The sequence below is a fragment of the Schistosoma mansoni genome, assembly GCF_000237925.1.
Source record: "Schistosoma mansoni, WGS project CABG00000000 data, supercontig 0111, strain Puerto Rico, whole genome shotgun sequence".
Lineage (NCBI taxonomy): Eukaryota > Metazoa > Platyhelminthes > Trematoda > Strigeidida > Schistosomatidae > Schistosoma > Schistosoma mansoni.
Window position 1 is genome coordinate 94,258 of NW_017386032.1, and position 27,170 is coordinate 121,427.

At 40.2% G+C, this 27,170-nt stretch overlaps 1 protein-coding gene across 1 annotated transcript; it reads left to right on the top strand.

Moving 5' to 3' along the window:
- Window positions 1-1,382: 1,382 nt before the first annotated feature.
- Smp_030400 (camp-dependent protein kinase type I-beta regulatory subunit, putative) lies at window positions 1,383-22,906 on the top strand (the record flags this gene model as incomplete). Its single annotated transcript, XM_018792782.1, has 6 exons — window positions 1,383-1,495; window positions 2,810-3,295; window positions 3,973-4,064; window positions 11,772-11,880; window positions 16,507-16,726; window positions 22,707-22,906. The coding sequence occupies exons 1-6, from the start codon at window positions 1,415-1,417 to the stop codon at window positions 22,904-22,906; spliced, it is 1,188 nt and encodes a 395-aa protein (XP_018644192.1). The 5' UTR covers window positions 1,383-1,414.
- Between the last annotated feature and the right edge of the window lie 4,264 nt (window positions 22,907-27,170).

A 27,170-nucleotide genomic window follows, 5' to 3' on the forward strand; every position in this document is an offset into this window, starting at 1 on the left:
TGGCATATATTAGCCAGAGTTGTCCGAAGCGATTGTTTTAGTACGTTAAACGACGAACAAAACGTAGTGATGGTGTTCCCCGATACTATTACACGAAAATTCAGATTAACTAGCTGAATCATATCTAGCAAAAGCTGAGACATTTTCAAACTATTTTAGGGAAGTATATTCTACGTGTGGTGTTACAAATACTTGCCTCAATCACACCAAGATACCAGCCATAGGATTTATACATGTGACTGAGGAAACTGTTCTTCCATTGATAACTAACCTCAAATGTTGTAAGATACCAGGTCCCGTGATGTTACATCCACGCTTGCTGTCATTGCTTGCGGACATTATTTCAAGACCGCTCGCGACACTCTTCAACATGTCCCTTCCATTCGCTCAACTCCCTAGAAATTGTAAAGACGATGTGGTCAGTCCATAGATTTAAGCAAAGCGTTTGACAAGGTTTCACACTTAAGTCTTATGCAGAGCTCTCGAGCTTTGGAGTAGCAGGTACTGTACAGGAATGAATAGGAAACTTCTTATGTGACCACAGACATTGAGAGTCAATGGAACGCTATCCGAACGGAAGCTGGTCAAAAGTGGTGTGCCCCAAAGCATGTGGGAACGAAATTAGTGAAGGGTCTTTCTAAAGTCCCTTACGATGAGCGTTTAAAACGCCTAAACCTTTTCCCCTTGCCGTATCGTAGGACGGGAGGTGACCTGATACTAGAATTTCGTATCTTTAATTATGATTTGGGTGTTAATATGTCCTATCTTTTTGCTCCCTGAAGCCCCGATAATCTTAGAGGTCATAGCAAGAAGGTTCACAAAACGCGATCCAATAAACTAAAGGTGGGGTCCCGTTTTTCTCATCGAGTGGTCAATAACTAGAATAAGTGGTATCAGCCCCATCAGTGATCATTTTCAAGGAGAAGCTGGACCCTCACTGGGAGGCAGTCTATCAGGATCAACACAGGTTCATTAACCTACTATCCCTATTACTGAGGACTGAAGTATTAAAAATCACTGCATATAACGTTACTAACGTGAGTCTGTTTTTCTTATTGCAGGGCGGAATAGAGTAAACGTACTGGAAGAAGAGGAACAAGCCTTACGCAAGATTAACCTGCAGAACACTAAATAGATCTATTTTGTAATAAGTTTTCCCTTTTTGTAATCGAATTGCGTCTTTCAATTTTAAAAATATATCTGTTGTGCCAGTACACTGCGTTCTTACTTTAGAGGCATTTACCGGTCCTGACTGTTGTGTTGTTGTTTCAGATCTCTCCTGCCTCCAAGTAAACGCTAATAGTACGTGCTACAGTTCTATACAAGCTCATTCACGAGGTATTGGATACCGGAATTTTCAACCTGACGGGCGGCCCTTTCGAGAGTTGCGTATGCTTCCGAGAAATTGGGAATTATGGAGGATGAGTCGTTTATGAGCGATGTTGAGGATTATGTTAAACAGCATAATGTGCACGAAATTCTCAGGGACTGTGTTGTTAACTTGTGCCTACATCGTCCTAGTAATCCCATTGCATTTCTCCGCGAGTATTTTGAGAAGCTCGAGGCAAGTTATGACATTCAATATCTATGGTAACCTTTGGTCAATCAAATTTCTGTGCATAAACCTCCGACTTTACATGAAACGCCTAGCTAATACCATTGGAAGCTTAAATTAGTAGTTTTGTTCATCAAAATAAATTGCTGGCTTGGGCTATCAAATTCCACTCGTTTAGTTATATGAATGAAAGCTTTGGTATAATCTTTTGGTCCCAAGGTGCGATGCAGAAACCTGTTTTTGGTAGAGAAGTTATGTTATTTTAACCACACAATATATAACAATCCAACATAAATACATTAGTAAGCAGCAGGAGAGAAGCCACGAAATAAGATGGATCCTCATTTTTGTCCTACAATCGCTGTGTTGAATTTGTCCTAATAAGTTCGAGTCGAAATATGAATACTAGCACTAATCTGCAAATAACTATAAAAATCTACCCAACTAGAGACATTCAGTGCACACCCAACCAGTAGTCATACGAAGATCAATAATTACGTTGGTGTAGTAAAAACAATTAGTACACAGGTGTGCTCCAATATCGAGTTAGCTGTTATATATGCGTCCGCACAATAGATTTAGTGATTTAAAGTTTATCAGTTTATTGTACCGTGTTTTATAGATAGTTTGCATGTATAATCAGGAACTTGAAATTGATGTGAATATTAAGGGGCTTGAAGGCTTTCAAGTGGTTGTTAGACATAAGTGTATTTATGTAGCTTACACTTAAAAATTGGAAAGGTGGTGATTATAATAAAGGTTGACTAAGATAATCAGTTAGGAATATTTGAGTATGATCTTTCTAATTTGATGGGAGCATTTACTTTCCACTTGCCCATAGCTGATTTGTATTATTAATTGCGTCCACTTGTACGTTATATATATATCCCTCAAATATCTAAGTTAGCTAAATTATATAGGGATAATGTTGAAGAGCCTTCTTCCAGGCACTTGGATAATATTTGGTGTATGGGGAATGACTACCCAAAATAACTAATCCTTTACATAGTTCTGTCTAAACACTCATTTTAATACTTTTTCGTGACTTAAGGTGATGACGGTTAGTTTTTCCTAAGGTAGTTGTAAAATAGCTACTCAACATACATATACAGAAGTTGTGAATTACTTGGTGGAAATCCTGAGTTATCTGGTTCAAGTATCTGGGATGAAAAAAGCAAGTGTGTGTAGATTTTGTCATTGATATGTAAATGTGATTTTACTCTTTATTATCTTATTATATTTCTAATTTTTCAGGTTTGCAATGGAAAATATACTGAAGCTTCAACTAGTCATGTACCTGGGTTCGCTTTTCATAAAAACTTAGAACTCAGTGAAGATTCACACACGCTACCTGTATCAAATACCTCCAGTCGCCCTTTCGAACACGAAGATAAGAGTCATGGAAGTGGTTGCTTTGGTGTTCTTATTCCCTCTGTACGCTCTCAAAATTGTGATCACTCTTCAGGCATGAATAACCATCGATACTCCTGTGATACAGATAATCTTATTCCTAACAATATTGAAAAACGTTTGGTCGAAACTCCTTTGAAAGTTGATAGTAGTTACGAATCCAATAATATGAATGAGGATGGTAGTAGTTATGACGGAGGAAATGGTGGAGGGACGAGAGGCTTGTTGGCTGTATCACCGGGTGTTAGTTTAACTAGACGTCGATCTCGAAGAGGAGCAGTTAGCGGTGAAGTTTATACAGAAGAAGATGCTGCGTCCTATGTTAAGAAGGTAATTGTGTCTTCTTCATTGTCGTTTCTTTTTGAAGCTTCACATCTTAACATAATCTCTCCAATTCCAGCTTATAATTGGAGTGTCTTATCACATTTCAGTGTTTTATGTTGTCACTTAGTAACCTCATTATGTATCGTCACGACTCTCAACTACTTAAATTTTAATGTTCTGTCGTCTATATCCATTTTGACTAGTTTTACTGATTAATGTAGACTAAAACAACTTCAATGAACCTCCCTCTCATCATTCGGGCCTTTCCAGCATAAAAATATCTTCCATAAAATTGAGATTGGAAGATCTCTTTGTGTAACTAATCTTTATATTGCCTTTGTAATCATACAACTGGCAATTTTAGGAAAGGATAACTGACTCAAGCATCTAAACTCAAATCCAGCAGAAAGTCAAGACAATAGAACGAAAGCAAACACACTTTAATAACCACATGCATTAAAACCTGTCATAATTATAGTGTAAAAGCTAACGGCAGTATATCAATTAATGAAATTAGGAAAATAAATGTTCAAAACCATTTTTTGATAACCAAGACGTCAGTATATTCATCTAGTGTGATGGCGTCGTTATGTAGTTCAGTTTTATTGAGTTTTTTCATTGTGGTTTTTCTGTTTAAATTCATTCTTATTATCGATATATTAACATTATTTCGTTTCAACAAGGTTGTACCCAAGGACTATAAAACGATGACAGCTCTTTCAAAGGCTATCGCCAAAAACGTCCTATTTTCTCATTTAGATGAGACCGAGAGGAGGTATGTACTTTTCTTTTTAGCTTGGTTAATGTTAAACATATTGCAGTCAGTCAGTCATTAAAGTCTGCTTCAAATCAATTTTTCACTAAGCAAACTACGAGTTTTCCTATTAGCGTTATGTACATGTTAAAATCTCTGTAGTATGTAGCCGACGCTTGTAACCCATTTGCTTTTATGATCTTTTAATCAAGAACACTACGTTTTTCGAATTTCTCCACATGTGGCTCACAGGTCGTCTTGTACACCTCAATGTTGATTGGTTCTTGTTGACCTAAAATCTGTCACTGTGTACTTGTTTGTTTTGGTTGTATCCCCCATTTGTTTGATTTTTGTTCCCATGTTTTTGCATAATTTTCCTGAATGGTTGATAAATTGGATTGATTTCAATGTGCTTGTTTATTGCTGATTGACCTGAGTACCAAGCTTCTAAAAATTCTCTGGTGTTTTTGGAATTACCTCTATCCAAAATCACATTTTTTCCAGTCAAAATCTCAAAATCAACCTTAGAAGAAAACACAAACAACTGCATGGTCAACCTATCAAACAAACATATAACACCTACTCTGGAAAGGATTAAACTACAATACAAGCGACGCCTCAAAACTGGAATTCTTCGCAACACTAGAGTCATCACTCAAAACTTCCGGAATAAGTGAAGAAACACAACATGAAATAAGACAAACTATAGTACCACTAACTCAACGGATGAAAGACAACAACCAACTGACTTCACAATAATGAAAAGCTTTAAAGAAACTCAGAACTAGAAAAGATATTATCACCGTTCCAGCGGACAAAGGGCGCACCACAGTGATTATGGACAAAGAAGAATACATTAAGAAAGCGGAGGAAATACTCGAGGATAAAAGCATATACAAACCAATGGACATAAATCCAGTCAAAAAGTTAGGCAACCGAATTTCAAAGACTTCAAACAAGCTCGTCAAAGCAGGAGAAATAACAAAACAAGGTCAAAGGAGAATGAAATCCAGTAGACCAGTGCTCCCTCGATTCTACAGCAGGCCGAAGATACACAAACCAAACATCCCACTACGTCCAGTCGTACCCGGAACGCAAACGTACGATTTGTCAAGAAAAATTTCGCGAATATTGAAACGTTTAGTGGATTCGTCAAACCATTCCATCAAATCCGCCACACAATTCCTTGATGAGATTAAGAACATTCGAATCAACGACGACGAGCTGATGATATCCTTTGATGTAACAGCACTATTCACCTTAGTTGAACCAAGCTTAGCAAAAGGACGACGATGAAAATCTCGCAAAGCACACAAAGCTTCAAAGTCAAAGTCTCATAGATTCATGGATTTATGCTTAACGACGTATTTTCAATACAACAACAAAATCTATGAACAAACAAAAGGTACACCGATGGGATCACCAATGTCGGGACTTGTCGCAGGAGCAGTAATGCAGGGACTAGAGACCGCGATTTTACCAGTGACCAAGCCGAAAATTTGGATTCGTTATGTAGACGACACACTTGTCATCATCAAAAAGGATGAACTAGAAAACACCCACAGGCTGACCAACAACGTCTTCAATGACATCAAGTTCACCATGGAACAAGAGTCGAACGACAAGCTATCATTCTTGGATATAGTAATCATCAGAACCGACACAGATAAACTGGAGACTCACGTGTACAGAAACCTGACTCACACTGGTCAAATTTTCAACTACAATAGCAACAACCCAAGAGCTCACAAAATCAACTGCGTGCAAACTTTATTCAAGAGGGCGAGGACACAGTGCAACACAATTACAGCACAGAAAGATCAAGAAAAATACTTGGAAACCATCCTTCAATAGAACGGCTACCCAATTAACTTCATCAAAAAATACCTGCATCAGAAACGAAGTCAAGTACAGAAATCAAAAAAAGGATTACCTTACCATACATAAAAGGTATATCAGAAGCGACAACGAGATTGCTGAAAACCTGGGGAATAGGTGTTGCTCACAAACCAACAAAATCCCTCCATTCAATCTTATGCAAACCAAAGGATGAAATGACAAAAGAAGACAGACGAAACATCATCTACAAAATAAATTGTGCCAACTGCGACAAACACTACATCGGACAAAGCAGACACTCTTTTCATCTTCGCCTGCATGAACATCAATTAGCAGTCAAACGCCATGACATGTCTTCATTTATATCGATGCATGTGGACAACTGCGGACATACATTCGACTGGAAAGATGTGGAGATTTTGGATAGAGGTAATTCCAAAAACACCAGAGAATTTTTAGAAGCTTGGTACTCAGGTCAATCAGCAATAAACAAGCACATTGAAATCAATCCAATTTATCAACCATTCAGGAAAATTATGCAAAAACATGGGAACAAAAATCAAACAAATGGGGGATACAACCAAAACAAACAAGTACACAATGACAGATTTTAGGTCAACAAGAACCAATCAACATTGAGGTGTACAAGACGACCTGTGAGCCACATGTGGAGAAATTCGAACACTTCACTTCTACCAGAAGTTTGTGCCGATGATGTCGTTCAGAAGGACGATAAAAGATTCACGATCAAACCATCCAGCTGAGAGAACAAAACTCCATCAAAAGCACTGCGTTTTTGCTTCGTTACGATTGACGGTAAGTAAGCTGTTGGTCAGATATCAAATGCACAATCTCAGAATGACATGAAGTTGAAGTTCATATTTAGTCAAACTTATCTAATAATCTCAACTAACAATTCTTCGTTTTGTTTACTAAAACTAACCATCGAGTGTTAGGAACAAAGTTTCGAAATGGGAATATGACTGAGCAGTTGAACAGTTTGAGCGAATGTGTTTTCAGTAAGATTGTAATCAAATGCAACCTGTAAATGTAAAAGATTCAGGTACATCTTAATTTATGCGTGAAATAATCACGCTCTTTCAAATAATTAGGAATGACATATATATATATATATATATATATATATATATATATATAATGTTTGAAGCGATTACGAGTTCCCTAATCTGCGAACGGGACAAAGACTCTGTGATCAAAGACCAATAAGCTAGCTGTTCTGACGCGTCCCAGCACCGCTAACTAGAGTGAGAAGTCCAAGTCCGAAGTGGGGAAAATATATCCCGCAAGCAGCCAGAAGCACAAGCAATCACGACAAGTCTAGTCGAAAATACACATTTATATGTTGGTTTGTACACCCATTTTTTTATTAATAATCAGGATAAATCACATACATGGAAAATACTTCATACAAGAATATCGTATGTTATATAGAATAAAAGGTCATAGTGGAAAACAAAACAAATGCTATACTGAGTGGTGAAATGGAATGAAACGGAATTAGTGTTGAATAAAAATTATAATGAGTGATCAGTCTAATTTTGACTTTTCATCCCGTCATAACAATATCGATCATGATATCAGCCCTGATAAGTTTACTCTAACGGTTATAGTATGAACATGAACTTATGTAAACATTTCTCACTCAAACGTCACAGGGGAAGGAGGGTTCTCGCCGAAGCAAAACAGTAGTACACACTTTCCTTATAAATGATTTGCTAGGAGCTTAGGTAGGATCTATGTGACCGTGCAACTTATTTCCGTCCTTTTCTAACTCGATTCTCATATTCCATAATGACCTGTGATTCATATAGCTATTTTGTTATGTAGTACTTAAGAAATGAGGTAACAGTCAATCGAATTTACTTTGATAAATAGGTTAGATTTGACTTTTGTACAAAATAAGTACTAAACGGTATCAGTCGCTGGGTTGTTACAGTTGTCTGCGTCTCATCAATAAACGATTGTTGTATTTCGTGTGATTTTTCTAAGGAATGAAATAAAAATCCTCTTTCATGTCCTCCTTTATGAATGAATTATAAACTTTAAGAACCAGAGGTGTTACCAGGCAAATTTGACTGAAGTAGGTCCTCAAATATCCTGGTACAGCCGAGGTTGGGGAGAGTCCTCCCTCCCTCTCGAATTAGTCTTTTGCGTCTATACGTTTATAGCCTTTGCAGGTAAAGTCTTACCACTTGTGCACTGTTCTAGTGTTGTTTACAAGATCGAGATGAAGATCTGACGTCCAGCGATTCAACCGAACTGGTGAACATGAAAGATTGATGCATATGGGTTCTAGAATCCGGTTGGAAGGAATTGCTTATGAAACTTTTTTATCACAGACTAACATTGGACGAAATCTAGCGTTTTAACATTTGCTTGTGGATTAAACCTCTAGGTTACAGCCCTCTGAGTAATCTAAGAAAACTACCTGCTTTAGCTTTTATACCTTGAGAGTATTCCACTCCACACAAAGATTTATGATGATCATTATAATTAAATATTCGATCTATGGTTCGAAAGCACTCTAACTGTTTTCGAAGTTGCATAGTCACTCACAAATTTATATTACAGTGTCTTCATTTTATTCTTTATCCGCGTTTTGTGTATGTCTTTAGTTTTCGACTCACTCAAAGACACGCCTATGGTGAAAGTTCTATCCTTTCCAAACGCCGTCAATTCGCTGATTGGTCGAAATCACGAGTGTTTCCGTTGAATACAATCCTCATACAGCTTTCCTGAAACCACGTGTATCATTCAAATTGGTGTCCAATGTTCACACACTAATGCAGATCGAACAATAGATAGGTTTGTTTGTATCTTTCGGAAGTCTTAACATCGACGTCTGTTGTTCATCCAAAACTTCATTGACGTACTGCGGATACTCTCTCCATCTGTTGGTCATAAAGTTCTGTGTCAGTGTCTATCATGGAAAGGCGTATCAAAAAAGTACATTGACCTTGCACAACATCTCTATTCGAACACAACTGGTCGAGTCAGAGCTTATTAGAACCCCCATCGGCATTGGTTTTCTTAATTGATATTCATTAGGGTTGTGCAACCTCCCGATTTTTAAGCTTGTCATAGATGCTCTTTTAGAGATAGCACTCTCCGGAGTCTCATCAGTATTGATTGTTTGCTGTCTAACGAAATTTACGCACGGATTCTGAAAGCTCGACCGGCTTTTGCCAACTGGCGTTACTCGTGGCGTAGGCGAGATATCCGTCTGTCAAACAAACGACGAGTTTACTGCACAGAAGTCCGCTTCGTTCTATTTAATGTTTGTAAAACATGGTCATTAGGAGCAGAGGGTATTCGTTGGTTAGTTGTTTTTAGAGCATCGTTTCTGAATGTTGGGACCGCCGAGTACGAAGTGTCAGAGTTAGCAACAGAATACCAGGCAAAGATGGTAAATAGATTGATGAGGTAGTAAATCTTCCCCGACTAAGGTGGCTGGGACATGTTACGCGTGCCCAACCATCGCCTACCTTGACAAGCGCTATTGTGCTGTATGGTAGTAGGTTGAGAGAAAGCTAGAGGCGGCTAAAACATGGCATCACTCCATGAAGTCATTGACAATTAAACTGAGCTATGTTAACAGGTGTAGATAACCTGATTTAGGTTTGCGTGATTATCGTAGACAGTGGTAGGAAAATTGAATGATATGGCTCAAATCGTTCACAATAGCGCAGATGCATCCACTCTTTATCATTCTTCCTATCACGAGCTTCTGAATTCGTTATAATTTTTTTTATTTCACTAATTTATATCTTGAATCATATCTTTGATACATAATCTTTCCTATCACCACTGATACTGTTACTAACTCTTCTACTCTGTGATTTGACATAATAATTTGAACTAGCAGTGCTAATGAGGTGAGGCAATTTGAAACGATGTACATACGTACCAGATTCTACGTTGCGTTTGACTGACTGGGTATCTGTCGATTCGAACAGCATGTTTCATGTACATTTAACCAGCGACCTTGTGGCATCTTTGCTCGGTTTTTCTGGCTTTGGTGTCACTCTATGTGCTGGATTAGAATCAGCACCCATAGATTGAATCTCCATTAACACCAGGTTACATACTGTTAGATTAGAAAAATTCATCAAAGTGAAAAGAAATCGGTATGGAAAACTATGTCTTCTAGTCATCTCCGCCTACACTCCGACAGACTGCAACCCCGATGCTATCAAGGATGAGTTCTACCACAAGTTAAATGATCTCAAGAAAGCCCATTCGACAGATATTGTAGTACTAACCGGAGATTTGAATGCGGAAGTCAGACGTCTAGACACAGAGAAGAGTTGTTTGAGTGGCCAATGAGGACTCAGTCTCAAGTCAGATAACGCGGACCGTCTCTTGCAGCTTTGCGCAGACCATAACCTGTTTCTGGCCAGGATCAGCTTCCAGTACAGTTATCCCCATTGTGCCACCCGGTACCATCCCTCTGCAACCCAAGTCTGGACTCAGACCGATCACATCACGATCAGCCACCGTTGAAGTGGTTGTGTACAAAACTGGCGCCCCTTTTGGAGTACTTATCTGAACTCCGGACGTTTCAGTGACCGATAAATTCACTGTCACTAGAAGAGTCAATGTAAGCAAATCTACTGCAATTCCAATCGTAAAACATATCAAACCTAACTAGATTCAAGTCTAGCTATCAACCCACTGGAAAGTGTAGATGAGCATTGACTGCATTTACATGATGCAATGAAAACGGAGAGTAAAGTCTCTTGTGGCTACGCAAAACGTCCCATGCATAGGCACTAGGTTTCTATAGGTTCCCTACAACTCCTTGAGGCACGTCAGTCTACTTCGGCTAACCGCGAGTTTGACGATAAACGTGAATTCTTACGTAGTGAAATTGTGCAAAGTTTATGTAAGAACCGTGACGCCCGGTGACCTGGGTGATCCAACGAGTTGGAAGCAGCAGATAGATCTGGAAGTTGTTCCAACCTACCCGAGGCACTGGTAACGGGAAGTCTGTTGTGAGTGAAATAATCTGTGAAGCCGGTGATACTTCTGTCAGTAACATTCAACTGCATTTCAAACAATGGACAGGGTTTCTCGAGAAACAATTCAGCTGGTCTGTCGCTCCAGCAGCATCGCTTAGATATCTGTTCTTCCTAGTCGGTGACGACTGTCCCCCCAACAAGGCGGAGGTCTCCAAGAATCTCCCGCTTTTGAACCACCATAGGCCATCAGGGCCAGAGGATCTATTCCAGACTCTTTATGGGGATAGTGGTGAACTTCTGACTTGGTTTTTTGAAAATATATGGGAAACAGATTATACTCCCTGCTCCTTTTTTACTTCACTATGTTATGTGTATCTGTGTGGCGTACTCTATTTATATACACAGTCGTATCAGAACTCTCGTTTGTAATTAAACACAAAAAGTCACTGGAGCGTGATCTAACTACCTATAAAATGGAAATAAGTGTCCAGATCATGCCTACATTGTGATATAAAGTCTGCGTAGATACGTTTGTTTGCTTATATTTATATATGGGTGTTAAAGTCTTGCTTATTCAGCCCAGTTACTTCGCTAGCCTAGTATATTTCGGACACTAGTCCACTCAACTGGTTCTCATATCAGAACACGGCTTGTACAGAAACGTAATTATGTTCTAAAGCAAAACAACAAGTTAAATAAGTTGGTGTTACAATAAGAATTAACGTTTATGATTTTTACACAGGAAGATTCTAAAGTCTTTGCCACTCATCCACTAGCTCTGGTGGGCCCACTTTGTCCAATTTAAGTTAGGGACTTGGAAAAAACTACCCTCCCAACCTTACTTATCTTTTACTTTGCAACTTTTTATTCGATTGACTTTCTAAAATCTGGCTTTACATTTATTTAGTGATATATTTGATGCCATGTTCCCTGTACATCGTAATTCAGGAGATGTGATTATTCAGCAGGGAGATGAAGGTGATAATTTCTACATAATCGACCAGGGTGAGGTTGATGTAAGTTGAATATATTAATTTATATAGTCATATTTTTATTCACCTATACGGTTTCTCAGTAGACGTATATCATTACTTGTTAAGAGTTGCACGTTCATCACACTTTGTTAATAAGGAGTAATGATAGCCAAATGCGAGTAATCCATATATGGAAAATGTTTTACTACAGTATTGTAATCACTATCGACTTTCTTAAACTGAATTAGCCAGTGATTTGTCTTATATAGTTATGTAAAATGTGATATATCGTAGACGTGACAAATTTACTAATTGAACATATCAAAACTCAAATATAGTTAACTCATTTTTGTAGGACCAGAAGGTAATCTCATACTGATGGTATGTTAACTGTATTACCCATTTGGGTCCGATATCAAGGGATTTGGAGCGTCTTAGTTAACTGATGCATGAGGGTCGGATAACTTGTACATGATCCTATTATTTTAGGATTATATATATTAGAATGCTTGTAATAGAAGTCACGAAAGTTTCGTACATATCAGTTCATCGTGAGAATGGCGCACTTTGAATTTTGTATATCACTCCTTTATTTTCGACCACATTTGTCTTAGAATTTAGATTGTAGTAGCATGTACAGTAAACTTGCATTCACCAGTCAGTCACAACGTAGAACTTCGTACGTACGTACATCAGTTCGAGTTGCCATACCACATTACCACAGAGATGCAGTTGTCGATTCAAATCCCATAGTGGTAGAGGTAGTAAGAGTATAAGCAGTAACCCGAAAGATTAGGGTTTGAAGATGTTATTCAAGGAGTATAATCCAGTGAAATAAATTTGGAAAGAGAAAAAAAGATAGAAACATGAAGAATTCAGAAGATTAGAATTTGGGAGAACACAAAGAGTGGATGCACCTTCGCCATTGCAAACGATTTTGAGCCATGTCATTCAAGGTATTTAACCATTGATTGCTATCATCTCGCTAACCCCAACCAGGTAGTCTACACCTACCAACATGGCTAAGTCTACTTGTCAGTGACTTCATGTATCTGTGCCACGTTTTGGCCCGGCCGCCCATAGCTTTCTTCCGACCTATTCCTACAAAAAAGCTAGCCGAGCCTTCTGTATCCGTGCTGAGATTTCGTCACACATCAGGCCACAAGGGCTGATGAGACTCCCAAGATAAGTGAAGCGGTTAACACTCCCAACTACTTCACTCCCTATCATTAGTTCAGGTGCCGATCCGACCCAATCCTGAAGTAACAGTTTGCATTTCGACGGGGAAAATCGCATCCCGAACATGCTTGCATTGTTGCTTACGGTGATCAGAAGACTCTGCATTTTGTCAGCGTCTTCACCAAACAGAACTATGTAATCGGCATATTCTAAGTCAACAAGTGAATCTCCCGGTAAAAATTCAACTGCTTGAAATTTAGATGAGGAAAGTGTTATCTCTAAAAGCACGTCAAAGACAATGTTAAACAAGAATGGAGAGAGTGGACAGCCCTGATGAACATCACTTGAGGTAATCAATTCTGATGACAGTTCGCCATAAGCTCTTACTCGGTCAGGTGTGTTCGAGTAGAGAGCCTTCATAAGGTTAATGTACTTCTTTGGTACTCATTTCAGTGACAAACACTGCCATAGAACCCGATGATCAACAGAGTCAAATGCCGCCTTAAGGTCGAGAAATACTACTATTGTGGGGCGTCTGAATGTGTGTCTATGTTCTAGGACCTGACGTAGAGTGAATATCTGGTCTATACAACCACGTCCAGGTCGAAAGCCAGCCTGGTGTTCTCTAGTCTGCTCTTCACGAGCTTTCGTTAGGCGTCTAAGTATTATTGAAGCTAATATTTTAGACACTATATTAGTCAAACTGATTCCTCTGTGATTGTCACAAGAGGACTTTTATCCTTTCTTCTAGACTGGCACAATCAGTGATTGGGACCAGCCAGATTGAATTACGTCCAGTTCCCAGATTCTACCTAAGACCTCAATCAATTTCGCTGCTAATACTGGACCGCCATCCTTAAAAATCTCAGGGGTAAACCTGTCAGGACCTGCTGCTCTCCCTCGCTTCAGATTTCCTATAGCTTTTTCAACCTCGTAAAGAGTTGGAGGACTTACATTAACTTGCCATTCAGGTCGACTGGGGATCGTGGGAAACCGAAGTGTGGCTGAAGGCCAGTTGAACTGATCCCTAAAGTGTTCTGCCCATCGATCCAATCTCCTGGATTGAGAGTGAATAATATATCCATCGTTTTCCGAGATGGTTTCGCTAACGGTTTTTATTCTAATACCGGTTTCCCTAGCAAGTTTGAACAGTTGTCTGCTGTTACCTATTGCCGCTGCCTTTTCCATTTCTCTTGCTTTCGGTACGCACTATTGTTCGTGGCCATCGCGTAGGTTTCTTATTAGCCTGCGCTCAAGCTGACAACGCTTCTCGTTATGTTCAGAGCCAGATGGGATGAGTTTTCGAGCATCTATCAGTGCGGTATATGCTGCCGAGATCCATTGTTTTTCCCTAACCTTATGGTTCACCATACTAGTAGATATCACTGCTGTTTTCAAAGCTTTTCGGATGTCATTCCACGCTGCCTCGGGGTGGGCTAAACTTACATGGATGCCTGACTGTCTTTCTAGTTGTTCCTGAAATGTATTATTAGCTTGCCTATCATTAATTAGAACCCTGAGGATTCCTTGCAGCGTCTTTCCTACGTCCAGTAAGATGCAGACAGATACGTGCACGCACTAGAGCATGATCTGAATCTAAACATGTGCTCCAGAATGAGCGACAGTCTTCTATCGAACCCCTTCATCGGTGGCTGATAGTGATGTGATCTATTTGGGTCCAACGTTGGGACGAATTCGGGGGTCATCATGTCAAAAGATGTTTTTCCTTATGCTTAAAGTTAGTATTTGCAAGGAACAGGCGGTTACCTGAGCATAGCTGCAACAGACGGTCACCATTATCTGTTCTTTTAGCCACGACAACAGAAGATCCACCCAGATGTCTTTCCCTTTCGCTTAGTTTACCTACTTGAGCATTGAAGTCACCAGCCACTATTACGACATCAGAGCTCCTAGCTTTTCGGAGAAGGTCGGAAAGCTTTCTGTAAAACTCATCTTTTACATCATCTGAGGTGCAGTCAGTTGAAGAGTGGGCAGAGACGACGAAGAAGCAACGACGAGTGTCCCTATCTTTCCGAGTCCTTACTGTCCCGTTTAGTCGGACAACGCACAGATGACTGTCTACTGTCCAGTCCAAAAGAGCTAGTTCTGCCCTAGGACTCAATGCTATACCTACATCAGCGAGGCCACAGAGACCAGCATCATTGCTTCCAGATACACGAAGCGTGAATCGAGTTGGTTCTTTTTTTGACGTGGTGAGGTCAAACGAATGACGGTACTCGGATCTTGTATGCACTTTTCGGAGATGCAGCACACATCGGTGGTGCGAGATTCTAAAGTTCTAGCTAAGGAAGCCTGTTGTCGTATTTCGCACAATGTTCGGACATTACAAGCTCGTACATGTAGTTTAGAGCGCGGTTTCAGGAGACCGTGAATAACGTTCCACGCACTCGAATCGTTTGCTCTAGCGGTGCAAGGTGATAAAGGATGTGAGAAGTGTTAGTCGTAGAGATAAGAGAGTTATTAGGAGGTGTAGGAAGGATTTGAATGTGACCAACTTGGTCTCGTGTGTTGTTACGGGTATGAAGGCTAACATCACTTCCTGGCTGCCCACACAGTGAAGGGTATTTCTTGAGGGACCTGAGAAGGAAGTTGGATTAGTGTTTGTTTTAACTACCTGGGAGCGTGACTGCAGAACCCAAGAAACAACTGATTGGGGCCGATCGCGCACAGCCTTTTTGTGAGAGGTTTTTGACGTGTTATCTATGTTCTTCAAAGGGACTTACCGCCGGAGACGGAAATCCGTGAGGTGTGACATTTTTACGGTCGACCGGAATGAAACTCATATTGTACAAAAAATTAGGATGCCTAGAAGGGCATAGTCAAAATTAATCTTTGGCTGACAGGTCGTTAATGGTATGTAGAAAAAGACTCTGGTGTGCCATAGTGCAGGCATAGCGTTTCACTTTCAAATAACATAATTGAGGTTGTGATTACCATTACTGAGGTTTAGCTTTATAACTTTAAATAAATTGACCATTAGATAGATTAGCAATAATAAAAATAGTGGTGTATTCGTAATATCCCAATGAGTAGAAAATTAAATGTCAGCTTTTGTGTGTTTTTCACCAAATCTTTTTGTTGGCTTTAGTCTAGTTTTCGTCCCTATTTACTTTCCCTTACTGTTATAGTGCGTCTATTCTTTAGTAATTTGATTAGTTTTACACCCCTTTATTTTTTTCAAGATTCATTAGATTTTGATGCAATTACATTAACTGTATATGAAACTTCACTCGTTAGTGTTGTATACTCCTATGCCTACAGTCATATTCAAGCCAGATCATGGAGGATACTTTTCTCATCTTATAAACAATAGCATTGATTTAATGTATTTCTATCCAAAGTTGTATTCTAATATTTAGTTTCCTTCATTTGTTTTTAGATATACGAGAATATTATAATTACTTTTTTTCCAGTGTTTTTTTGTATTTCTCAAATTTGTTTTGTAATTATCTCATTTCTCTTAAATAGATCTTCCTCAATAATGAGTATAGTAGTACAATCGGCGAAGGGGGTAGTTTCGGTGAACTAGCTCTCATCTACGGCACGCCTAGAGCAGCTACGGTTAAAGCGAAAACGGAAGTTAAATTATGGGGTATTGATAGGGATTCTTATAGAAGAATACTGATGGGGAGTACTATTCGTCGTCGGAAAGTGTATCAAGAATTCTTATGTCGTGTACCTATTTTAGGTATGATTTTTAGTAGTTTTCTGAGATTTTTATTATGCATTACTTTGATTTAGCATACGAAACACTTCCACAATCATCTTTAACTCAAATTTTATTTTTTAATATTGTGAAATATTGAGATAGGTGATTCTGGGTCAGAAAATATCATAATTATATGTTCAAAATCTCGTGATCAGAGAGCACTTTGTCTACCACACTTTTAAAATGGAAGTTGTTAAAAATTAGAATTTAAGTTAATCAGTATAAACGTGTCGTACCAAGAGGGCTTTCTGAACCTGTATCAATATTTTGTCAGACAACAAACTACCGAGGCTAATGAGGTTATCAATTTTCGTTGGATCATTGAGCAAAAGTCTTTATGCTCATGGATTTAATTCAAAATTACCCTTAAGAAAGTGGATCCATACAACCATAAGAAAAGCCTACTTGTAAGAACTGTCAACAAATCCTGGTGAATACCCCAATCGTAGCTGTTACTTTGACGTGGTGGTCGGGCTTGCCTTTCGGGATGACCCAACCGAGCTATATTGGCTGGAACATATGTTCCTGTAGGTTCTACCATGCCAGGCAGCCCCCAGATGTCTTGGTACGGCTGAGGTTGGGGAGAGTCTGCTGTCCCTCTCGAAATGCTCTCATATGGCCACGCGTATATAGCCTCTGACAGGGAAGTCCTACTCACTGCCTTCTCGTGGCTGGGGTGTTGTTTACGAAATTGAGAGGACGAAAAGTGAATGTCCGCCGCTTTAACCGGCTTGGTGGACACGGGAAATCCGCCCAGGGGAGTTAGAAACCCCTGATTCCAAACCAGTGGTGCACATGGGCTCCCGTATCCTGAGGGAATAAATGGCGTATGCATCAGTCGTCGGTCACCGGCTACCATGGGACTACATCTTCTCACGATGCTCCACTGCCTTGTGGATAAGACCTTTAGGTCAAAGGCTCGGGGTGTGGCCCCCTAAGAAAACCACCTGTTTCAGTTTGGGCACCTGGGCAGTATTACAGCCCTCACACAAATCAAATGAGATTTGTGAGGCGCATATATATCTAGTGCCTCCTTGTACCAATATTTATGTTTAAATAAAATAAATAAATAAGGCATATCGGTTGGGGAACGGTAAGATTAAAACCAGCAACTCAAGGTCTAAGGGCGAAGTCGTACTGCTGACTGTAAGAAGGTGTGACATCAGTAAGGTGTTTCCCTCGGACAACCAGCATCTGCAGCGATGTTGCCTCCCCACAAGGACGGAAGGAGTTAGAAAAGGTCGACCGTAAAAATGTCACACCTCACGGATTTCCGTCTCCGGCGGTAAGTCCCTTTGAAGAACATAGATAACACGTCAAAAACCTCTCACAAAAAGGCTGTGCGCGATCGGCCCCAATCAGTTGTCTCTTGGGTTCTGCAGTCACGCTCCCAGGTAGTTAAAACAAACACTAATCCAACTTCCTTCTCAGGTCCCTCAAGAAATACCCTTCACTGTGTGGGCAGCCAGGAAGTGATGTTAGCCTTCATACCCGTAACAACACACGAGACCAAGATGGTCACATTCAAATCCTTCCTACACCTCCTAATAACTCTCTTATCTCCACGACTAATCCTTTTCATATCCTTTTATCACCTCGCACCGCTAATGCAAACGATTTGAGTACGTGGAACGTTATTCTTGGTCTCCTGAAACCACGCTCTAAACTACATGTAGGAGCTTTTAATAGGGTCTGTTGACTATGATGCTCAAGTAGGTAGACTAAGCGAAAAGGAAAGATACCTGGGTGAATCTTATGGTGTCGTGGCTCAAAGAACATATAATGGCGACCGTCTGATGCAGCTTTGCTCAGATAACCGCCTGTTTCTTGAAAATACTAACTTTAAGCACAAGGAAAAACATCTTTTGACATGGCGACCCCCGAATTCGTCCCACAGTTGGACCCAACTAGATCATATCGCTATCATCCACCGATGAAAGGGCTTGACAGAAGACTGTCTCTCATTCTGGAGCACATGCTTAGATTCAGATCATGCTCTAGTGCGGGCACGTATTTGTCTCCGTCTTACTGGACGTAGGAAAGACGCTGTAAGAAAGCCTCTTAGGGTTCTACTTAATGATAGGCAAGCTAAGAATATATTTCAGGAACAACTAGAAAACAGCTAGACGGCCATGTAAGTTGTGCCCACCCTGAGGCAGCTTGAAATGATATCCGAAAAGTTGTAAAGACAGCGGTGCTATCTGCTAGTAAGATAAACCATAAGGTTAGGGAGAAATACCGGATTTCAGTAGCATCTACTGCAAAGATGGATGCTCAAAAACTCATCCCATCTGACTGTAAACATAACGAAGAGCGGAGTCAGCTTAAGCTCAGGTTAATAAGAAGCTTACGCAATGATCACGAACAGTGGTTGCTTTCGAAAGCAAGAGAGATGGGAAAGGCAGTGGCAATAGGCAACATCAGACAACTGTTCAGACGTCTTAAAGAAACCAGTCTTATTAACCCAAATGTCAGTGAAACTATCTCGGAAATAGATGGACATATTATTCACTCTCATCCAGGGAGATTGGATCGATGGGCAGAACACTTTAGGGATCAGTTTCAACTGGCCTTCAGCCACACTTCGGTTTCCCACGATCCCCAGTCGACCTGAATGGCAAGTTAATGTAAGTCCTCCAACTCTTTACGAGGTTGAAAAAGCTATAGGAAATCTGAAGCGAGGGAGAGCAGCAGGTCCTGACAGGTTTACCCCTGAGATTTTTAAGGATGGCGGTCCAGTATTAACAGCGAAATTGATTGAGGTCTTAGGTAGAATCTGGGAACTGGACGTAATTCAATCTGGCTGGTCCCAATCACTGATTGTGCCAGTCTAGAAGAAAGGATAAAAGTCCTCTTGTGACAATCACAGAGGAATCAGTTTGACTAATATAGTGTCTAAAATATTAGCTTCAATAATACTTAGACGCCTAACGAAAGCTCGTGAAGAGCAGACTAGAGAACACCAGGCTGGCTTTCGACCTGGACGTGGTTGTATAGACCAGATATTCACTCTACGTCAGGTCCTAGAACATAGACACACATTCAGACGCCCCACAATAGTAGTATTTCTCGACCTTAAGGCGGCATTTGACTCTGTTGATCATCGGGTTCTATGGCAGTGTTTGTCACTGAAATGAGTACCAAAGAAGTACATTAACCTTATGAAGGCTCTCTACTCGAACACACCTGACCGAGTAAGAGCTTATGGCGAACTGTCATCAGAATTGATTACCTCAAGTGATGTTCATCAGGGCTGTCCACTCTCTCCATTCTTGTTTAACATTGTCTTTGACGTGCTTTTAGAGATAACACTTTCCTCATCTAAATTTCAAGCAGTTGAATTTTTACCGGGAGATTCACTTGTTGACTTAGAATATGCCGATTACATAGTTCTGTTTGGTGAAGACGCTGACAAAATGCAGAGTCTTCTGATCACCGTAAGCAACAATGCAAGCATGTTCGGGATGCGATTTTCCCCGTCGAAATGCAAACTGTTACTTCAGGATTGGGTCGGATCGGCACCTGAACTAATGATAGGGAGTGAAGTAGTTGGGAGTGTTAACCGCTTCACTTATCTTGGGAGTCTCATCAGCCCTTGTGGCCTGATGTGTGACGAAATCTCAGCACGGATACAGAAGGCTCGGCTAGCTTTTTTGTAGGAATAGGTCGGAAGAAAGCTATGGGCGGCCGGGCCAAAACGTGGCACAGATACATGAAGTCACTGACAAGTAGACTTAGCCATGTTGGTAGGTGTAGACTACCTGGTTGGGGTTAGCGAGATGATAGCAATCAATGGTTAAATACCTTGAATGACATGGCTCAAAATCGTTTGCAATGGCGAAGGTGCATCCACTCTTTGTGTTCTCCCAAATTCTAATCTTCTGAATTCTTCATGTTTCTATCTTTTTTTCTCTTTCCAAATTTATTTCACTGGATTATACTCCTTGAATAACATCTTCAAACCCTAATCTTTCGGGTTACTGCTTATACTCTTACTACCTCTACCACTATGGGATTTGAATCGACAACTGCATCTCTGTGGTAATGTGGTATGGCAACTCGAACTGATGTACGTACGTACGAAGTTCTACGTTGTGACTGACTGGTGAATGCAAGTTTACTGTACATGCTACTACAATCTAAATTCTAAGACAAATGTGGTCGAAAATAAAGGAGTGATATACAAAATTCAAAGTGCGCCATTCTCACGATGAACTGATATGTACGAAACTTTCGTGACTTCTATTACAAGCATTCTAATATATATAATCCTAAAATAATAGGATCATGTACAAGTTATCCGACCCTCATGCATCAGTTAACTAAGACGCTCCAAATCCCTTGATATCGGACCCAAATGGGTAATACAGTTAACATACCATCAGTATGAGATTACCTTCTGGTCCTACAAAAATGAGTTAACTATATTTGAGTTTTGATATGTTCAATTAGTAAATTTGTCACGTCTACGATATATCACATTTTACATAACTATATAAGACAAATCACTGGCTAATTCAGTTTAAGAAAGTCGATAGTGATTACAATACTGTAGTAAAACATTTTCCATATATGGATTACTCGCATTTGGCTATCATTACTCCTTATTAACAAAGTGTGATGAACGTGCAACTCTTAACAAGTAATGATATACGTCTACTGAGAAACCGTATAGGTGAATAAAAATATGACTATATAAATTAATATATTCAACTTACATCAACCTCACCCTGGTCGATTATGTAGAAATTATCACCTTCATCTCCCTGCTGAATAATCACATCTCCTGAATTACGATGTACAGGGAACATGGCATCAAATATATCACTAAATAAATGTAAAGCCAGATTTTAGAAAGTCAATCGAATAAAAAGTTGCAAAGTAAAAGATAAGTAAGGTTGGGAGGGTAGTTTTTTCCAAGTCCCTAACTTAAATTGGACAAAGTGGGCCCACCAGAGCTAGTGGATGAGTGGCAAAGACTTTAGAATCTTCCTGTGTAAAAATCATAAACGTTAATTCTTATTGTAACACCAACTTATTTAACTTGTTGTTTTGCTTTAGAACATAATTACGTTTCTGTACAAGCCGTGTTCTGATATGAGAACCAGTTGAGTGGACTAGTGTCCGAAATATACTAGGCTAGCGAAGTAACTGGGCTGAATAAGCAAGACTTTAACACCCATATATAAATATAAGCAAACAAACGTATCTACGCAGACTTTATATCACAATGTAGGCATGATCTGGACACTTATTTCCATTTTAAAGGTAGTTAGATCACGCTCCAGTGACTTTTTGTGTTTAATTACAAACGAGAGTTCTGATACGACTGTGTATATAAATAGAGTACGCCACACAGATACACATAACATAGTGAAGTAAAAAAGGAGCAGGGAGTATAATCTGTTTCCCATATATTTTCAAAAAACCAAGTCAGAAGTTCACCACTATCCCCATAAAGAGTCTGGAATAGATCCTCTGGCCCTGATGGCCTATGGTGGTTCAAAAGCGGGAGATTCTTGGAGACCTCCGCCTTGTTGGGGGGACAGTCGTCACCGACTAGGAAGAACAGATATCTAAGCGATGCTGCTGGAGCGACAGACCAGCTGAATTGTTTCTCGAGAAACCCTGTCCATTGTCCAAAATGCCATACAGCACAATATCGCTATTGGATTCCAAATAAGTAATCTAAGTTCAATGCTCTCGCTTAAAGGCCTGATGAATCATAGGTAAGACTCATTAGGAGTCTTATACAAGAGCAAAATGATTGTAGTTGTTCCTAGATTTTCGTTCCTCAGACAATGTCAGTCCATGATGTTAATTGCAAACTAAACAATTCATGCAAACCTATACTAAAACAACCTGTAGTATTCATCTGACAATTGTTTAGCTCCAGGTTTTTATATATATATATATATATATATATATATATATATGGTATCTTTGAATTTCATTATAGATAATCTTGACAAATGGGAACGATTAACTGTAGCAGATGCTCTAGAACCAGTCCGTTTCGAAGATGGTGAAGTTGTTGTACGTCAAGGTGAACATGGTGATGATTTCTTTATTATTACAGAGGTACAGTTTTTTCTTCTTAGGACAAGAAACTTGTTTCTTGTTGTGGTTAATATGTTTTATCAGTTGTTATTAACATAATATTAGATATTTGTAATCGGCAAACCTACCAACATCATTCCAAACTGAGTGATATGCTTTGCGAAATCCCATAAAGTATGTTCATAATGTCATAAACTGTACAGATGTACTAACTTAAGTTTGTTGTCGTTTCCTGGGCCTTGGGCTGTCAACTAAAGATCTGCGATTTGCTCTGTCCTGGGCTTTCCTTTACAGTTGTTACCAAGTGCTATTCATAATCTTGGTTTCTGCGTCCGACTCCCGGCGCCATATGTTTTTAGATCTTCCTCTTCTTTTGTCTTGGGGATTCCAGGTTGGCGTCTGCTTTTTGATACACTTTAATGGTTTAATCACATTCGGTGTCTTTTCTAGTCTCGTCAATCGGGAGCTTGTTATTTCTTTTCCATAGTAGCAGTAGCTTATCGCTTATGGGTTTGGTGTACTGCACGTAGACAGTTGTTTGAGTACTTTTACTCTTTTGGTGGTGGTGGTGACAGTTCTCTAATTTTCAGCCCTATACAATTTAATTGTTCTAACGTTAGTGTTGACTACTCTTACTTAGGCATTGTGTGACAGTTGTTTTGAGTTTCAGATATTCTTCAGTTGTCGGAATATCGCCTTTGCAGTGTCAAATCGTGCTTCTAAATCTTCATCAGATCCTCGTAGTTTATTGATGATGTTGCGTCTTGGTTATATAATATGTGATTTATCGGAACGAAGACTGGAGAAATGGTAACTCCTGCAACTGCTTTATGAATTACTTACATCTGTTACACCTCGTGGAGCCCACCTGCACTCTCCATCCAATCATGTACTAGAAAATCCTTTCCAGTTGCTATTCATCCTTTTCATGTCTGCCTCCAATTCCCGACACAATGTGTTTCTTGGTCTTTCTATTTTCCTTTTACCTTCAGGATTCTAAATTAGCGCTTACCTCGTAATACAGTTTGATGATTTCTCCAATGTATGTCCTATCCAATTGCAACGTCTTTCCCTAATTTCCTCTTTACCTGGAAGCTGGTTTTTCCTCTCCCACAGTAGGATGTTGCTGACCGGTATCCAATCAACAGACATTGAGTATCTTACATAGACAATTGTTTATAAATAGTTTTACCTTTTTGATGATGGTTATAGAAGTTCTCCGAGTTTCAGATCCGTACAGTAGAACTGTCTTAACGTTCGTATTGAAGATTGTGACTTTGATATTGGTTGACAGTTGCTTTGAGTCCCAGATATTCTTCAGTTATAGGAATGCGGTACTTGCTTTGCCAAGTCCAAATTTTCTAGTATATTCCGAGCTGTCTATTGTAGTGACGAGTTCCGCTCAAATAATTATTCAACGATGATTCGTAGTATCGCTATTTGGTCTGTGCACGACCAATCCCTATGGAATCCCGCCTATTGACCTCGAAGTTGGGCGTCTACTGCGTCTTTCATCCGGTTCAGCAACACTCTGTTGAAAATTTTTCCCGGTACTGACAGTCGTGCGATGCCTCTATGGTTGCCACACTTGCTCAGATCTTTCTTTGGTGTCTTTATGAGGTATCATTCTTTCCAGTTTGTTTGTGGCACTTGTTCTTCCTCTTAAATCTTCCGAATAGACAGTGAAGCATACTTGCAGTTACTTCTACGTCTGACTTCAGTGCTTCAGCTGGTTTATTGTCAGATTCTGCTGCTTTCCCACTCTTGATTTGTCTGACTGCCATCCTGATTTCTTTCGTTGGTGGTGGGGTGACATCTGTGTGTGTTGCTTCGATGTCCGGTGGGTTCAGTGGGGCTGATCTATTCAAGAGTTCCTTGAAGTACTCTACCCATCTGTTCTTGAATCTTGGTGATTGTCTTGTCTTTTTTATCCTTGACTCGTCTCTCTGATTTACTATATTTCCCTGCTAGTTTCTTCGTTGTGCCATGTAGCTGTCTCATCTCCTTCTCTTTCAGCCTTTTCTGCTGTCATTTCTGGCTCTTCCACGTATTTCTGCTTGTCAGCTCTAAAGCTCCCTTGTTTGCCTCTCTGTGTTCGGCATGTGCCTTGACTTTCTCTGTTCTTGTTCGACTGTTGTTAATGCTTCTTTGATCCCTTTCGATTGTCCTCCATCGTGGTTTATTTTTTCAGTTGATCCTGCAAGGCTTTGAACCTGCTGTTGAGAGTTATTATGAATTGGTTGAGTTTTTTAGTATCTCGTAGGAAGGCTGTATTGAACCTTTGTACTACTGTTTAGTGTTTATTTAGCTCCAAATTCATCTTGGCCACATCCAGGTGGTGATCTGAAGCTATGTCAGCTCCTCTCCTGGTTTTCGCATCTTTCATTGTCCTTCTGAATTTTTTTATTGATAAAAATATGATCTATCTGGTTCTCCGTGGTGTGGTCCGGTGAGACCCATGTAGCTTTTTGTATGCGTTTGTGTGAGAATATTGTGCTACCTATAACCAATTTGTTGAGTGTGCATAGGTTTGAAGGTCTCTCCCCATTTTCGTTTCACTCTCCCAGTCCATGTCGTCTCATGATATCTTCATATCCGGTGTTGTCCATTTCCACTTTGGCGTTCCATGTACTTATAAAAATTGTTGCTCTGGTTGTTAAAAGGGGCATCGGCCTCGTGATTTCCGAAGAATCTCGGCTTTCGTCGTGAGGCGCCATAATTCTTCTTTGCACTCGGAGGGCAGGGTTTAAATGTTTTAATTTGTTTGACATTTTTTAGCGAGTTTGTTTTCTACTGGATGGGGTTGCCTACCCCATACCCAACCCTTCCTGCTTTACCCGGGCTTGGTGCCGGTGTTGTGAATGAGAACACAGGTGAGGACAACCAACTATATATTTAGCACAAATTACAACGTTACGTGGTAAAATACAAAAACCATGCTATGATACACTATTTGCAAAATGTTCTTCAATTGCCTCAGGCTTCATTGTTCCTGGATTTCCACACAAATTGCTTTTTATTTCTGTCTTCTCTTCTTGATCTTCTCAATCTTCTGCTGTCAGATATTCTATTTCTTGCTCACCATATATACTACTTATGTCGATATAAGTAGCTCACACCACACTCGTCCCCCCTTTTAATAAGCTGTTCTCGCAATCTTTCTGATCGCCGTACCATTGTCTCCTTTGGTGCTGTTCGTGACTCGTGCTCATGATGTTCTTGAAACCATCTCTGTAGTTGACTGGCATTTACACGCTTCTGCTTGTCTTCTCTCCGGATCGTGTAAACTGGGCCGCGTCTCTTCGTGATAATGTACGGTCCCTCCCATTTCGGGGTCAGCTTTCCTGACCTTGGTCCCCCTTCAGTGTTAGCTCTCCGTTCTCTACACTTTACCAGGTCCCCCACTCTAAAAGGCTTCCATGCTCTTCTCTGCTGTTCCGCCTTCTTGGTGTCTGATATTTGTTTCTTTTTCACGTTCTTTATTGCCTCCGTCCTCTCTTTCCTTAATCTTGTTGCCGTCCACTTCTGCTGCTGTGGCCACGTCTTATTATGCATCGGAAGTCGTGGCTGTCTACCATACATAAGTAGGAAAGGTGATTTCTTAGTTGTTCCTTGGATGGAGGCACGATGCGCCAGCAAAATTAGTGGTAACTCTTTCTCCCAATTCCCTCCTTTAGATGCTAACCATTCCTTTAATGTCCGGTTGTTTCTTTCCGTAAGCCCATTCGTCTGAGGGTGATACGGTGTAGTTCGTATCCTCTTGATACCGAACTGCTTCAAACGGGCCTTAAACTCGTCACTTTCAAAACAGGGACCCTGGTCGGTTAGTATCATCTTCGGTACTCCATGACCTGCTACAATGTGCCGGATTATTACTTCGGTCACTGTTTTCGCCCGCTGGTCGGCAATCGGTACAGCGTCGACCCATCGTGTAGCATGCTCCGTCATTACTAGTAAGTATCGGTTGCCGCTATCCGTCTGTGGAAATGGTCCCATCACATCTACCGACCATAGATCACCAACTGCGGTTACTGGGACCGACTGCAATGGCGGTTGCATGTATCTATCGCTTTTCATTAATTGGCACTGCTGGCACGTCAACACAATCGCTAAACACTCCTTTTCGATCGTTGAATACTTCTGTTCGGCAGGCGTGAGAACGCGACTTGCGTATTCCACTACTCTATCAGACTGACTTAAAACGGCACCTATACCATGGTCACTTGCGTCTGTGGTCACTGTAAACGGTTTCTCCAGTTCGGGCAGTCTGAGCGTCATCTGGCGGTCGTCCAGCATGTTTTTGATTTGATTAAACGTTTGTTGGGCGGTTTCAGTGAACGAAAATTGAGTGTTACTCAACAGC